This window comes from Erythrolamprus reginae, chromosome 10 (genome assembly GCF_031021105.1).
Source record: "Erythrolamprus reginae isolate rEryReg1 chromosome 10, rEryReg1.hap1, whole genome shotgun sequence".
NCBI classification, from domain to species: domain Eukaryota; kingdom Metazoa; phylum Chordata; class Lepidosauria; order Squamata; family Dipsadidae; genus Erythrolamprus; species Erythrolamprus reginae.
The window spans coordinates 4,308,650-4,322,454 of NC_091959.1; the positions used below are offsets into that span (position 1 = coordinate 4,308,650).

General features: G+C 41.9%; 1 protein-coding gene across 1 annotated transcript in view; it reads left to right on the forward strand.

Annotated features, from left to right (window-relative positions):
- The window catches only part of CCDC33 (coiled-coil domain containing 33), a 105,175-nt gene that overhangs the window by 50,317 nt on the left and 41,053 nt on the right, over positions 1–13,805 (forward strand). Inside the window, exons 7-12 of the mRNA XM_070762765.1 lie at positions 262–363; positions 948–1,039; positions 2,708–2,828; positions 10,258–10,381; positions 11,929–12,062; positions 12,789–12,860. Of these exons, the coding sequence (XP_070618866.1) occupies positions 262–363; positions 948–1,039; positions 2,708–2,828; positions 10,258–10,381; positions 11,929–12,062; positions 12,789–12,860 (645 nt within the window). The remainder of the gene's footprint in view (positions 1–261; positions 364–947; positions 1,040–2,707; positions 2,829–10,257; positions 10,382–11,928; positions 12,063–12,788; positions 12,861–13,805) is intronic.

Here is a 13,805-nt window from a genome sequence, read left to right on the forward strand (position 1 = left end):
ATGCTTTCATTCTTTCTCCAGGAATGGAAGACGCATTATTGTATTTACTTTTACGCCAATCAGCGCAATTTATGGCCTTGAACTTTCTCGAGGATTCTCCAGGGTAGCATGAACTGTAATGAATGGCTCCTGATTTACTTATCAATTACTGTTCCTTAGAGCCATCTCAAGAACTCCTACCGTAAGCCTCCTATTGCTTGGTTTATTGTCTTGTTTGCACCTTTCGATCTCATTCCGGCTTTTGGTTTTTTCCTCGAACAGCCTCGAAAGAAGGACCAAATAGGAACCAAGTTATACGTGTCCATCCTTCGTAAACGTAGCCTCATCCCACGCTATGCTGGAATCAAGTACACAGGGCTGGAGGTGAGAGCCAGAACAGGGAATTTAAAAATTATTGAATCTTAGCCATTGGGGAGATGGGTTACATTAGAGCTTCATGAATAAATCAGATGGAGCTAGACATGGGTTTGGGGTTATTTTTAAGATGAGAAAATTTGATCATTGCTTCTCTCGGTGTCGAAATATATGTCATGTGAAGCATCCTTAATTGGTCAAAAGATGGTTATTTTCTTTACAAACAAGCATGTATTGACCACTTAAAAGATGCCTCAAGTCACACACATTTAGAACTTGATCTTGGAAAGAAATTGAATTTCAATGAGGTCTAAAGAAGGATGGCCATGGTTGATTTTAAAAAATTCAAGCAATTGACACAATTCTACAGGGGGAAGAATTACAGGAATATTCTTTGCAAGAAACTGAATTTTGCAAGAAACTGAATTTCAATGAGTCTAAAGAAGAATGTTCATGGTTGATTTTTTAAAAAACACTACCCAATAATTCAAGTAATTGACACAATTCTACAGGGGAAGAATTCAGGGAATATTTCTTTCCATGGTACTCCAGGAATCTGTTCCTGATCTTTTCCATTTTCCTTCCAATTTTAGGTTTTTCTCAAAGGGATCAATGAGCCCCTTGCACAGCCTGGAGGCAAAGTCAAAGCTGTTGCTAGAATAGTGAACAACCTTGCAGCTTACATGTGAGTAACAGATCCTGAATAAGGAGTGTGTATGTATGGGCATGTATGAAGTGTCAACCTCATTGAGATTGTACATTAACAATCTGCAGAGGGAGTCTGCGGAGAGGGGCGGCATACAAATCCAATAAATAATAATAATAATAATAATAATAATAATAATAATAATAATAATAACAATAATAATAATAATAATAACTTCCTGAAGATCCAGAGAAGAAAGAGTACTGCTTTCTAAGAAAACCCAGTTGACATGACATGAATAGGGATGATTGCAATTTTATTTTATTTTATTTTATTTATTTATTTATTTTGTCCAATACACAATGAGAATATTAGTGGGTATTATATATATATATATATACACACACACACACACACACACACACACACACAGTAAAATACATGATGAAGGTTATAGAGGAGATACTCATAGTAAATTATATCTATGAAAGAATAGAAAAGAAGATATAGTAATAGAACATATCAATGAAAGAATAGAAGAAGAGATATAGGAATAGAAGAAAGGAATAGGAGAATATAGGAGAGCAATAGGACAGGTGACGGAAGGCACTCTAGTGCACTTGTACTCGCCCCTTACTGACCTCTTAGGAATCTGGATAGGTCAACTGTAGATAATCTAAGAGTAAAGTAAATTCACTAAGGTAAATTCACTCCAAGCTCGTTGGTTTCTCTGAATCATGTGATACAACTATCTCCTTCTAATTTTTTCTGATTGATTTGGAAAAGTCAAAAATTGTGTAAGGCCACAAATGTATCTTGCACCGGGACTTTTAAAAAATTTCGGTGGAATTTACTTCTGAGCAGCCTACATTATATGGCACAACTTTTGCCAGACCCATCCTTGAATACCGTTCATCTGTCTGGAACCCATACCACATCTCGGACATCAACACCCTTGAAAATGTCCAAAGATACTTCACCAGAAGAGCCCTTCACTCCTCCACTCGAAACAGAATACCCTACGAAAGCAGACTATCAATCCTTGGTCTAGAAAGCTTAGAACTACGGCGCCTAAAACACGATTTAAGTACTGCCCACAAGATCATATGCTGCAACGTCCTACCGGTCAATGACTACTTCAGCTTCAATCGCAACAACACAAGAGCACGCAACAGATTCAAACTTAATATTAACCGCTCCAAACTTGACTGTAAAAAATATGACTTCAGCAACCGAGTTGTCAAAGCATGGAACTCATTACCTGACTCAGTAGTGTCAACCCCTAACCCCCAACATTTTCCCCTTAGACTATCCACGATTGACCACTCCAGGTTCCTTAGAGGTCAGTTAGGGGCGTGCATAAGTGCACCAGTGTGCCTTCCATCCCCTGTCCAATTGTCTCTCCTTATCTCATTTATCTTTTCTTCCTTTCAAATATGTTCACCTATACTTTTATATCTTTTCTTCTATTCGTTTCTTTAGTTGTATTACTACATATTTATTCTCTCCAATGTGTATTATATATTGGACTAAATAAATAAATAAAATAAAAATAAATAAACAATGAGTAGTATACAGGACATCCTTTTGAGAAGGTGTCTACAGGACTTGGGATTATGCTGCGATTAGAATCATCTCGCCAACAATCAAATGGCGCCAAGCTGTGGATAATAAATGATTCTTCCGCCCTTTTCATTCTTTCTAAAGGCAAGAGATGCGAGCTCGGTTACCTAACGCTCCTGCAGTTCCCTTGACCGTGGTGAATTTTCCATATCCTGTATTGGAGGATTTTGATGTCCCTCGAGTCAACAACCATGGATATCCACAGGTAGGAGAAAAGAAGGGGAGAAAAGCTCTGGGGGCAGGAGTTGAAAAGTTTATGTCCAGGATGTGAGGGGTCAGTAAATATTTTCACGACCCTCTGCAGTATACAGGTCCTCAATGGAAAGCAGGTTGGCAACCATTGTTTTTTCTGCAGTTCTAATTCTCCTCTGAAGTCTGTGTCAGTCTTGTTCGGTTGCAGAACCAAAGTCTTAAACTTCATTTAAGACAATGAAGAAGGTTGGACATCCAACTGGAGTATTGCATCCAGTTCTGGTCACCACACTTCAAAAGAGACTCTGGAAAGGGTGCAGGAAAGAGCAACTAAAATGATAAGGGGACTAGAGACCAGGCCATACGAGGAAAGGTTGCTGGAACTGGGCATGGATAGTCTAGTAAAAAGAAGGGCTAGGGGGGGGGGGGGACATGATAGCTGTATACAGGTACTTAAGGGATTGCCATGGAGAGGAGGGGGGCACACTATTTCCCAGGGCACCAGAGGGTCGGACGAGAAACAACAGTTGGAAGCTGACCAAGGAAAGATTCAACCTGGAGATAAGGAAGAATTTCCTGATGGTGAGAGCGATCAACTGGTGGAACGGCCTGCCAGCAAAGGTTGTGAACTCCCCAACTTTGGACATTTTCAAGAGGAGATTGGACTGCCATTTGGCTGGAGTGCTGTAGGATTTCCTGCTCAAGCAGGGGGTTGAACTTGATGACCTATAAGGTCCCTTTCAACTCTAATAATAATAATCCATCGCAAGTGAAATGATGTCACCCAGAGATATGGTTGCCACTCTTTGGAGCTTGAATGAGTTGCAGAAGCTGACAGTCTCAAAATGGGTGAGCAGTGTGGTCGGGCAGTAGGAAAAGCAAGTAGGATGCTTGGCTGCATAGCTAGAGGTATAACAAGCAGGAAGAGGGAGATTGTGATCCCCTTATATAGAGTGGTGGTGAGACCACATTTGGAATAATACTGTGTTCAGTTCTGGAGACCTCACCTACAAAAAGATATTGACAAAATTGAACGGGTCCAAAGACGGGCTACAAGAATGGTGGAAGGTCTTAAGCATAAAACGTATCAGGAAAGACTTCACGGACTCCATCTGTATAGTCTGGAGGACAGAAGGAAAAGGGGGGACAGGATCGAAACATTGAAATATGTTAAAGGGTTAAATAAGGTTCAGGAGGGAAGTGTTTTTAATAGGAAAGTGAACCCAAGAACAAGGGGACACAATCTGAAGTTAGTTGGGGGAAAGATCAAAAGCAACATGAGAAAATATTATTTCACTGAAAGAGTAGTAGATGCTTGGAACAAACCTCCCGCAGACGTGGTTGGTAAATCCACAGTAACTGAATTTAAACACGCCTGGGATAAACATATATCCATCCTAAGATAAAATACAGGAAATAGTATAAGGGCAGACTAGATGGACCAGGAGGTCTTTTTCTGCCGTCAGTCTTGTTTCTATGTTTCTAAGCTGTGATGGGAGAGCTATTTTTTAAAAGCGGTCCACAGGGGCCCACAGGAAGCAGTAGACAATGAGTAGAACATAAGGATAGCAAGAAGTCAGTCCCAGGTTCATGAATATTGGTTCCTGGTGGGAAGAGACGGGAAGGGAAGTCCCTGTTCCCTTCGGTTTCGCCTGACTATCCTCCGGTGAGGCCCGCTGCCAGCTGGAATTGGCGAAAAAGAAGGAAAAAATGATACAGGATGTCGATAGGGTGTTATAAATGATTTAGTGGAGCCATATGGGCTGTGAAAACATATTCCCTTCCCTCGGCTTTCCATCAGTTTTGTTAAAGACCTGAAACGAATGTTGGTTTTGCAACAGAGAAGCAGGGGCTACCTAGAAGTAGGGAATAGAAAGCCTCCAGCCCAGGGCTCCCCTTTTTGGTTTCACTTGGATTCCCCCCCCCCATTTCAGTCCATTTTCTCCAAGTGGGATGATCTCAGTGAGGAGGAGGTTTGTAGGTGAATACGTGTGGTTTTTCTGTGGAGGGAAGGGAAAAAAAACGACAACAAAATTGAATCTGTGCAGAGGAAGCAAAATTCAATCTGCTAAGAAAGAGCAAAATTGAATCACAAGGCTGACCTCCCGACCTTGAGTTTCATTTAAATACAGCTTTGGGAAAGACCTGTGCAAGTTGCTCTCAGCAGGTCCAAGAGAAAGGACGCTGGTGGCTGGTGATTTTTGTCCCTTTTTAACTGAATATCAGAGTTGGAAGGGACCTTGGAGGTCTTCTAGTCCACCCCAACTCCTCAAGCAATAGCAACAGCATTTATTTATTTATTGTTTATTTATTTGTTTTAATGACGCCCTTCTTCTTAGACTCAGAGGAGCTTACAACATGTTAGCCATAGGACTTTTTAACAGAGCCAGCATATTGCCCCCACCATCCGGGTCCTCATTTGACCCACCTTGGAAGGATGGAAGGCTGAGTCAACCTTGAGCCGGTCTATTCTATTCTGTTCTGTTCTGTTCTATTCTATTCTGGTCCAGTCCGGTCCGGTCCAGTCCAGTCCAGTCTACTCTACTCTACTCTATTCTACTCTACTCTACTCTATATATTCTACTCTACTCTACTCTACTCTACCCTATATATTCTACTCTACTCTTCTCTACTCTACTCTATATATTCTACTCTACTCTACTCTACTCTACTCTACTCTATTCTACTCTACTTCACTCCACTCTACTCTACTCTATCTCATCCCACCCCACCCCACCCCATCCCATCCCATATTTCTATTTTGTATTTCTCTCTTTCACTTCTCTCCTCTCTTCTCCTCTCCTCTCTTCTCTTCTCTTCCATATTTCTATTTTGTTATTCTATTCTATTCTTTTCCATGTTTTCTCTTCTCTTCTCTCCTATCCTATCCTATCCTAACCTATCCCATTCCATATACAGTGTTCCCTCGATTTTTGTGGGTTCAAACTTCGCGAAACGGCTATACCACGGTTTTTCAAACATATTAATTAACAAATATTTCGCGGTTTTTTTTCCTATACCACGGTTTTTCTTGCCCGATGACGTCATATGTCATCGTCAAACTTTCGTCCGCCTTTAATAAATATTTTTAAAAATAAACTTTAATAAATATACATGGTGAGTAATAATCTAAAGGGTTGCTAAGGGAATGGGAAATTGCAATTTAGGGGTTTAAAGTGTTAAGGGAAGGCTTGGGATACTGTTCATAGCCAAAAATAGTGTATTTACTTCCGCATCTCTACTTCGCGGAAATTAGACTTTCGCGGGCGGTCTCGGAATACATCCCCCGTGGAAAGTGAGGGAACACTGTATTCTATTCTATTCTGTTCTGTTCTATTCTATTCTATTCTATTTATTCCATTCCATTCCATTCTTCCAGACTTACATGAATATATGCGTTTGTGTATATATATTATATATTGGTTTGAGACCCTCTTCCCACCACTGACTTGTATCGTCTGCTATTCAATTATTCCGTTCAGTTATTGCTATCATATCACCTCTAGTCCTTCCTTTCCACTAGACTAGCTGAACCCAATTCCTGCCACCGTTCTTCCTATGTATTATTCATTTGTGTTTTTATAACTGTGAGGGAGGGGGCTGATCTCTTCATTACAGTTGGAATCATTCCAAATGGGCCCCCTCCCCCCCAAAAAAGTCACCATTTCTAAACGCCCCCACCTCCAGCCTTCAAAGCAGTCGTTGGGGTAGAGAAGGCAGACACACGCATGGGGTTAAGCCCGCCCCACCCAAGCGGTTTGCTTTACATACTGTAAATTACACTTCCTGGGCATCAGGATTGCACTTAGCAATTGAATTACAAATTAATCCTCAGGGGGAATTGAACTATCACGTCTGCTTGCTCGCTCTTTCTCTCTCTCTCACCCCCTCTCTCTCCAACACCCCCCTTACTCTAAACCACACACAATCTTTCTTCCTCCCTATGTCCTTTTCAGTCCATTGTTTAACCCTTGGGTGTCCGTGCTGAGCCGTAGTATCCATTTCTAAATGGTGTTTTCCTTTCCTTACTTGGCTGATCAAACTCATTCAAATCCCAGTTTTAAGGCATCAATCCGTGACACTGGGAAATGCCGTCCATTTGTCTGTCCTCGGGCAAAGGATTGCCAAAATAACAACAACAATAAAAGAAGAAGGAAGCCCGAAAGCTTATGTTCACCCAGCCATGACACAACCTTGTACAATTTCTGGAAAATCTTGGACATTGAATATAGCGATAGCATTTAAACTTATATGCCGCTTCATATGTGCTTTTACAGCCCTCTCTAAGCGGTTTACAGAGTCAGCCTCTTGCCCCCAACAATCTGGGTCCGCACTTGAGCCACTTCGGAAGGATGGAAGGCTGAGTCAACCTTGAGTTGGGAAAAAGGAAGGAAGGAAAGAGAAGACGCGAAGGAAGAGGGAGGTGGAAGGGAAGGGAAGGAAGGAAGGAGGGAAGGGCAATAGCACATTGACTTATATACCACTTCATAGTGCTTTTACAGCCCTCTCTAGGCAGTGTACAGAATCAGCCTCTTGCCCATAGTTCCCTCTAAGCTGAGCAGTGAGCAATCGCTCACTTAAAAATCATCATCAACTCAGAGTTTTCCAAACCTGCCCAGAAGCCGAGAGGGAAAGAGTGAGAGGGAAGGAGAGAGAGAGGAAGAGAGGAAGAGAAGAAGAGAGAGAAACAGATAGAGAGGAAGGAAAAGAGAAAGAAAAAGAACGGGAGTAAGGAAGAGAGAAAGAAAATCAAAATCTAATTTGAAACTAGCTCAACTATTTAAGTGGCATTTTGATATTGATAGAGTTGCTCTATTATGAGCTCACTGTTATAGACACACAGTACAGTATTTTATTTTGAAATTCTCTGTGGCAAAACAGGGTGGGTTTTTTATTTGTTTGTTTGTTTGTTTGTTTGTTTGTTTATTCATTCATTCATTCATTCATTCATTTAATATTTCTGTGCCGCCCAGTCCCAAAGGGACTGCAGCTCAGACACTATACTTTTCCGCCTACCCCCCAAAAAAATTAGAGGGAACACTGCTCTTGCCCTCAACAATCTGGGTCCTCACTTGACCCACCTCGGAAGGATGGAAGGCTGAGTCAACCTTGAGTTGGGAAAAAGGAAGGAAGGAAAGAAAAGACACCAAGGAAGAGGGAGGGGGAAGGGAAGGAAGGAAGGAAGGAAGGGCAATAGCACATGGACTTATATACCACTTCCTAGTGCTTTTACAGCCCTCTCTAAGCAGTTTACAGAATCAGCCTCTTGCCCCCAACAATCTGGGTCCTCACTTGACCCACCTCGGAAGGATGGAAGGCTGAGTCAACATTGAGTTGGGAAAAAGGAAGGAAGGAAAGAGAAGACACGAACGAAGAGGGAGGGGGAAGGGAAGGGAAGGAAGGAAGGAAGGAGGGAAGGGCAATAGCACATTGACTTATATACCACTTCATAGTGCTTTTACAGCCCTGTCTAAGCAGTTTACAGAATCAGCCTCTTGCCCCCAACAATCTGGGTCCTCATTTGACCCACCTCGGAAGGATGGAAGGCTGAGTCAACCTTGAGCCGATGGTGAGATTTGAACTGCTGAACTACAGCTAGCAGTTAGCTGAAGTAGCCTGCAGTGCTGCACTCTAACCGCCGCGCCACCTTGCAATCAAGAGACTGCAACTCTTGAAGTTAAAGTCTTCAAGTTGCTAAGGCTGAGAAATACTGCAATACGGTCTCTTTCTCTTTGGGATATTTAGCAATATCTCTGAAACGATGACTCAGTCGAAGAGGAGTTATTTAGAAATTGTGCCGATAAAGGTTTGAGTCCTCCGGCATCATTTTTTGTCAAGAACATAGAACATTAAGGTTGGATGGGACCTTGGAGATTATCTAGTCCAACCCCCCGCTCTAGGCAGGATATCCTACCCCACTCTGGACAACAGGTCATCCAGTTTCTTCTTGAAAACCTTCAAGACTGGGGCACTCACAACTTCTGGAAGCAAGCCATTTCACCATTGCATGAAGAAAAAAGTTCTCCTTAAGTTCTAGGCTAAGCAGGGGGTTGGACTACAAGACCTCCAAGGTCCCTTCCCACTCTATTATGATTGATGGATGAGGATGACGCTTGGTTTGAGTAATGCCCGGTGCCCCTTGGCCTCCATAATCTTTTCTATCATTGGAAGAATAGCAGAAACTCAGCCAACAGGAGCGGGATTTCAGATGAGTTGGCTGGAGTGGCTGTTAGTTGAGTTTTGCAGCGTTGACCTCAACAGTTCAATGGACCTCAACAATTCAACGCCATTAAAGTTGTCAGAAGACATTTGGCCAGGATGTCTGAGTTTCAGGCTGCCTTGGGAATTGGGGAGAGAGAAAAGAGAGGGAGAGCAAACGATAACCTTCGGGGTTATGCCTGCGGCTTAATCATGGAGGGCCAGGATGGTATGGATTTTATGTCCCAGCCTTTTGTAAATCACTGGAAGTCCTCGTGGGAGCTGGAGGTATGTAAATGCTATTATTAAATGAATAAGTAATGATGTTTCTTTAGTGTTTTGCCTAAGAAAACTCTGGGTTGTAAATGGGTGTGAGAGAGAGACAGAGAGAGAGAGAGAGAGAAGGAGGAAGAGAGAAAGGGAAGAAAAGAGGAAGGAAAAGAGGAGGGAGGGAAGGAGAAAGGGAAGAAAAGATGGAGGGAAAAAGAGAGAAAGAAAGAGGGAGGGAGAAAGAGAGAGAGAGAGAGGCCGGAAAAGAGAGAGGAAAAGAGGAAAGGAAGGAAGAAAAGAGAGAGAAAGGGAGGGAAAGAGGGAGGGAAAAAGAGAGAAAGAAAGAGGGAGGGAGAAAGAGAGAGAGAAAGGGAGGAAAAGAGGGAGGGAGAGAAGGAGGGAATAAATAACTATATTTAATTAACATACATCATTTGTTAACCCATTATCTGGGTTTGTGCCACACAAGGAATCACCAACCAACTCAAGGGTAGAGAAAAATGAACGAAACGATTCAGTAGTAAACCAAGAGTAGAGCTCTTGTGCCTGCAATCCCAGCCTTTATACCCGCCTTTGTTAAGCATGTTGTGTGAACACCACTTTTGGGTACCTCCCTCCTTCCTGGTGAACCCAAGAAAGAGCAACTTTTGACCTGTGCCCCTTGCTTTTTCATGGAGATGGGGACCTTTAGAAATCTGGAAAAAAAATATTCTGCAAACATTTTCTCGCTGGCTTCCTGCACAATTAAATTTTACGGCGAAATTGTTGTGCTTGTGTAATACGTGAAATCTTTCCTCCTTTTTATTGCCCGTTTATTTTTTTATTGCCTTTTCCAGCAGGCTATTAGAAAGACGTGCAGCCTTTTCTATGCAAACTCAATCAAGCAGACTATTAAGGCTGCGCTTGATTCAACACCGATATTCGTCATCGGATGTGCCTGCGGAGTTTTCATCCTCTCTCTTGCCAACCCTCAGGTGTCTTCGCTCGGTGGGCCTCCGGAACAACCCATGTGGAATACTTCCTTCCTGTTTCAAGGAAGGGATGGTGCTACTGCTTTTTCGGATGATACGGCCTTGCTCATTGAATACTATAAATCGGGTAAGTTCATTCATTCATTCATTCATTCAACTTCTATGCTGCCCATCCCAATGGGACTAGGGCACTTATAATAATATAAAAATTACAATACAATAAGAAAAAGTCAAATGTCAAAATAAACACAATAACAAATCAGTATCAATACATTAACCTTAATCAACTGTATATTACTGAATACAATACTGAGTATTAATTGCTACTGTTATTATTATTATTATTATTAATAATAATAATAATAATAATAATAATTTATTAGATTTGTATGCTTCCCCTCTCCAAAGACTTGGGGTGCCTCACAACAACATTGATATTCCTACCAATCAATCAATATCAACCTTATTTGATTAGTCAATCGACCATATCAAAGCGAGAAAAAGGACCACATCGGTCGTCATAAAACTGTGACTGGTTAAAATACAATAAAATTGGCTAAAATAGAGGGAATTTGAATAAATAATAAGTTAAAATGCAGTATAATAAGCTAAAATTGAGTAGTAAAACATGAGAATATAACTTGTGCAAAGGATTATATTCCTATCAATATGCTAACTTTTATGTACCGTATACTATTTTTTTAACAAATATAATTGAGAGGATATCTACACCCACTACCTGGTCGTATAATACTGAAGTGCCAGCCTATAATATTATTATTATTATTATTATTATTATTATTATTATTATTATTATTATTATTATTAATTAGATTTATATGCCGCCCCTCTCCGGAGACTCGGGGCGGCTCACAACACAAACATGGTCCAAATCCAACAATAAAAACCATTTAAAACCCTTAATATAAAAACAATCATACATCTCAGACAAACCTTGCGTAAAATGGAAACGGACCGGGGGAATCAATTTCCCCATGCCTGACAGCAGAGATGGGTTTTAAGGAGTTTGCAAAAGGCAAGGAGGGCGGGGGCAGTCCTAATCTCCAGGGGGAGTTGATTCCAGAGGGTCGGGGCCACCACAGAGAAGGTTCTTCCCCTGGCTCCCGTCAGATGACATTGTTTCGTCGACGGGACCCGGAGAAGGCCAACTCTGTGGGACCTAACCGGTCGCTGGGATTTGTGCTGCAGAAGGCGGTCCCGGAGATATTCTGGTCCGATGCCATGAAGGGCTTTATAGGTCATAACCAACAGTATAGCTGGCAGGGAGTGGGGTTTGCTCTCTGTTTATAAACAAGGGGCTTGCCCTGTCAGTCTTGAAGCGAGTGGTCTTGGTAGTTCCTGGATTAGGCTGTTGTTTGCTGTATGGTTGTTTATAGTTTCTTGATTGGGGTATTGTTAACAACAAAGAAATAAACAAATCCACTCCCTTGTAGCACTGATGATGCTAGCTAGTTGGATCATGAAACATCTTCAAGAAAGCAAAGAAGCTCAGACACCACCAAAGACCCTCTTCGAATTGCACCCCATCTAAAGTCTATATTTGTTCTAAGGGTGCCAAACTCTTGATTGCAAAACATAGTAAGTCCACAGGTATTTAAGACAAATTCTCGAACATTTGTTATAGCCCCTCTTTATTCTTTTCCAACATTGCAGCATCAGGAGAAGATTTAGAAGGCACACCGACGTTTTTGGGATACTCCATGCTGCCACTGACCAATCGAGTTTACCGAAAGCTTGTGGCGGACAGTAGCCGAAGTGGCATTAGGGTAGAAAATCTACCCATCCAGGTAGGAATGGATGGATCAGAGCAAGGGTGGGCTCTAACTTACTATCTATATTTTTATTATTATTATTATTATTATTATTATTATTATTATTATTATTATTATTTATTAGATTTGTATGCCGCCCCCTCTCAGGGCAGCTCACAACAACAATAAAACAATGTATAACAAATCTAATAATTTAAACTCACTAAAAACCCCTTATTAAAAAGCAAAAAACATACACACAAACATACCATGCGTAAATTGTAGAGGCCTAGGGGGAAAGAATATCTCAGTTCCCCCATGCCTGACAGCAGAGGTGGGTTTTGAGGAGCTTACGAAAGGCAAGGAGGGTGGGGGCTATTCTAATCTCTGGGGGGACTTGGTTCCAGAGGGCTGGGGCCGCCACAGAGAATTCTTCCCCTGGGTCCCGCCAAACGACATTGTTTAGTTGACGGGACCCGGAGAAGGCCCACTCTGTGGGACCTAACTGGTCACTGGGATTCGTGCGGCAGAAGGCGGTCCCGGAGATAATCTGGCCCGGTTCTGAACTGTTCCGAAGCACATTTATGCAATTAGAAAATTCTTGATTTGTAAATACATAGTTTTTATACAATAAGATACATTTATTTATAATATATATATTTTTTAAAGGGTGAATTCCATCCAAGGAAACTTGAATAACAAATTCCACATACTGTACGGATTGTATTAATTGGTTTTGCCTTTTGCCCATTATTTCTCCAGCATTCCCCTATGAAAACCATGTCTGGTGGACTCCCAACTGTCCAACTTGGCCTCCAGTTGATCAACTCACAGGTAAGATCAGGAAACAGCGGTTCGCAATGTCTCGGTCGCTTATTACCAGAATGTCAAACGTCTCGATTAAGGTCAATTCTTGGGCTTAAGTGGGCATAATCCATACAGGACTGGGAGGAAAGATATGGTTCTTATCCTAAGTTTTGTGTCTCTCATAAAAATAGGGTGTGGAGAAAAAGAGGGAAGGTACAGCGGGAAAGAGAGAGAGAGAGACAAAGAGCAGAGGGAAAGAGAGAGAGAGAGAAAGACAAAGAGCAGAGGGAAAGAGAGAGAGACACATAGGAGAGAGGGAGAGAGACAGACACAGAGAGATAAAGAGAGAGACAGACAGAGAGAGAGAGAGAGAGAAACACAAAGGAGAGAGACAGACAAACAGAAGCAAGACAGGGAGAGACAGAGCAAGAAACAGAGACAGACAGAGAGACAGACACAGAAAGAGAGACAGAGAGAGACAGAGGAGGGACAAACAGAGAGAAGGAGAGAGAGGGAGAAAGAGAGAGAGAAACACAAAGGAGAGAGACAGACAAACAGAAGCGAGACAGGGAGAGACAGAGCAAGAAACAGAGACAGACAGAGAGACAGACACAGAAAGAGAGACAGAGAGAGAAAGAGAGAGACAGAGGAGGGAGAAACAGAGAGAAGGAGAGAGAGGGAGAAAGAGAGAGAGAGAGAAAATGTTCACGCAACACATTAAACTCTAAGTCTAAGTTAAGTAAACACATTATGGAATGAACCATTTTATCGCTTGCTGCGATAGCCCAATTCTTGTCAATGCTACTAATGGCTTACCACAAAAGCCCGATACCCAAGCTACCCCATCTCAATTGACCCTAATCCCATCAGTTTTGAGAACTTAGCCAAGAAAGAGAGACAGGATGGCGTTGGGAGAAATGGGAATAATGCAACAGGTTTCCTAGCCTCTAAAATCGAGCGGTGCTTGCAATT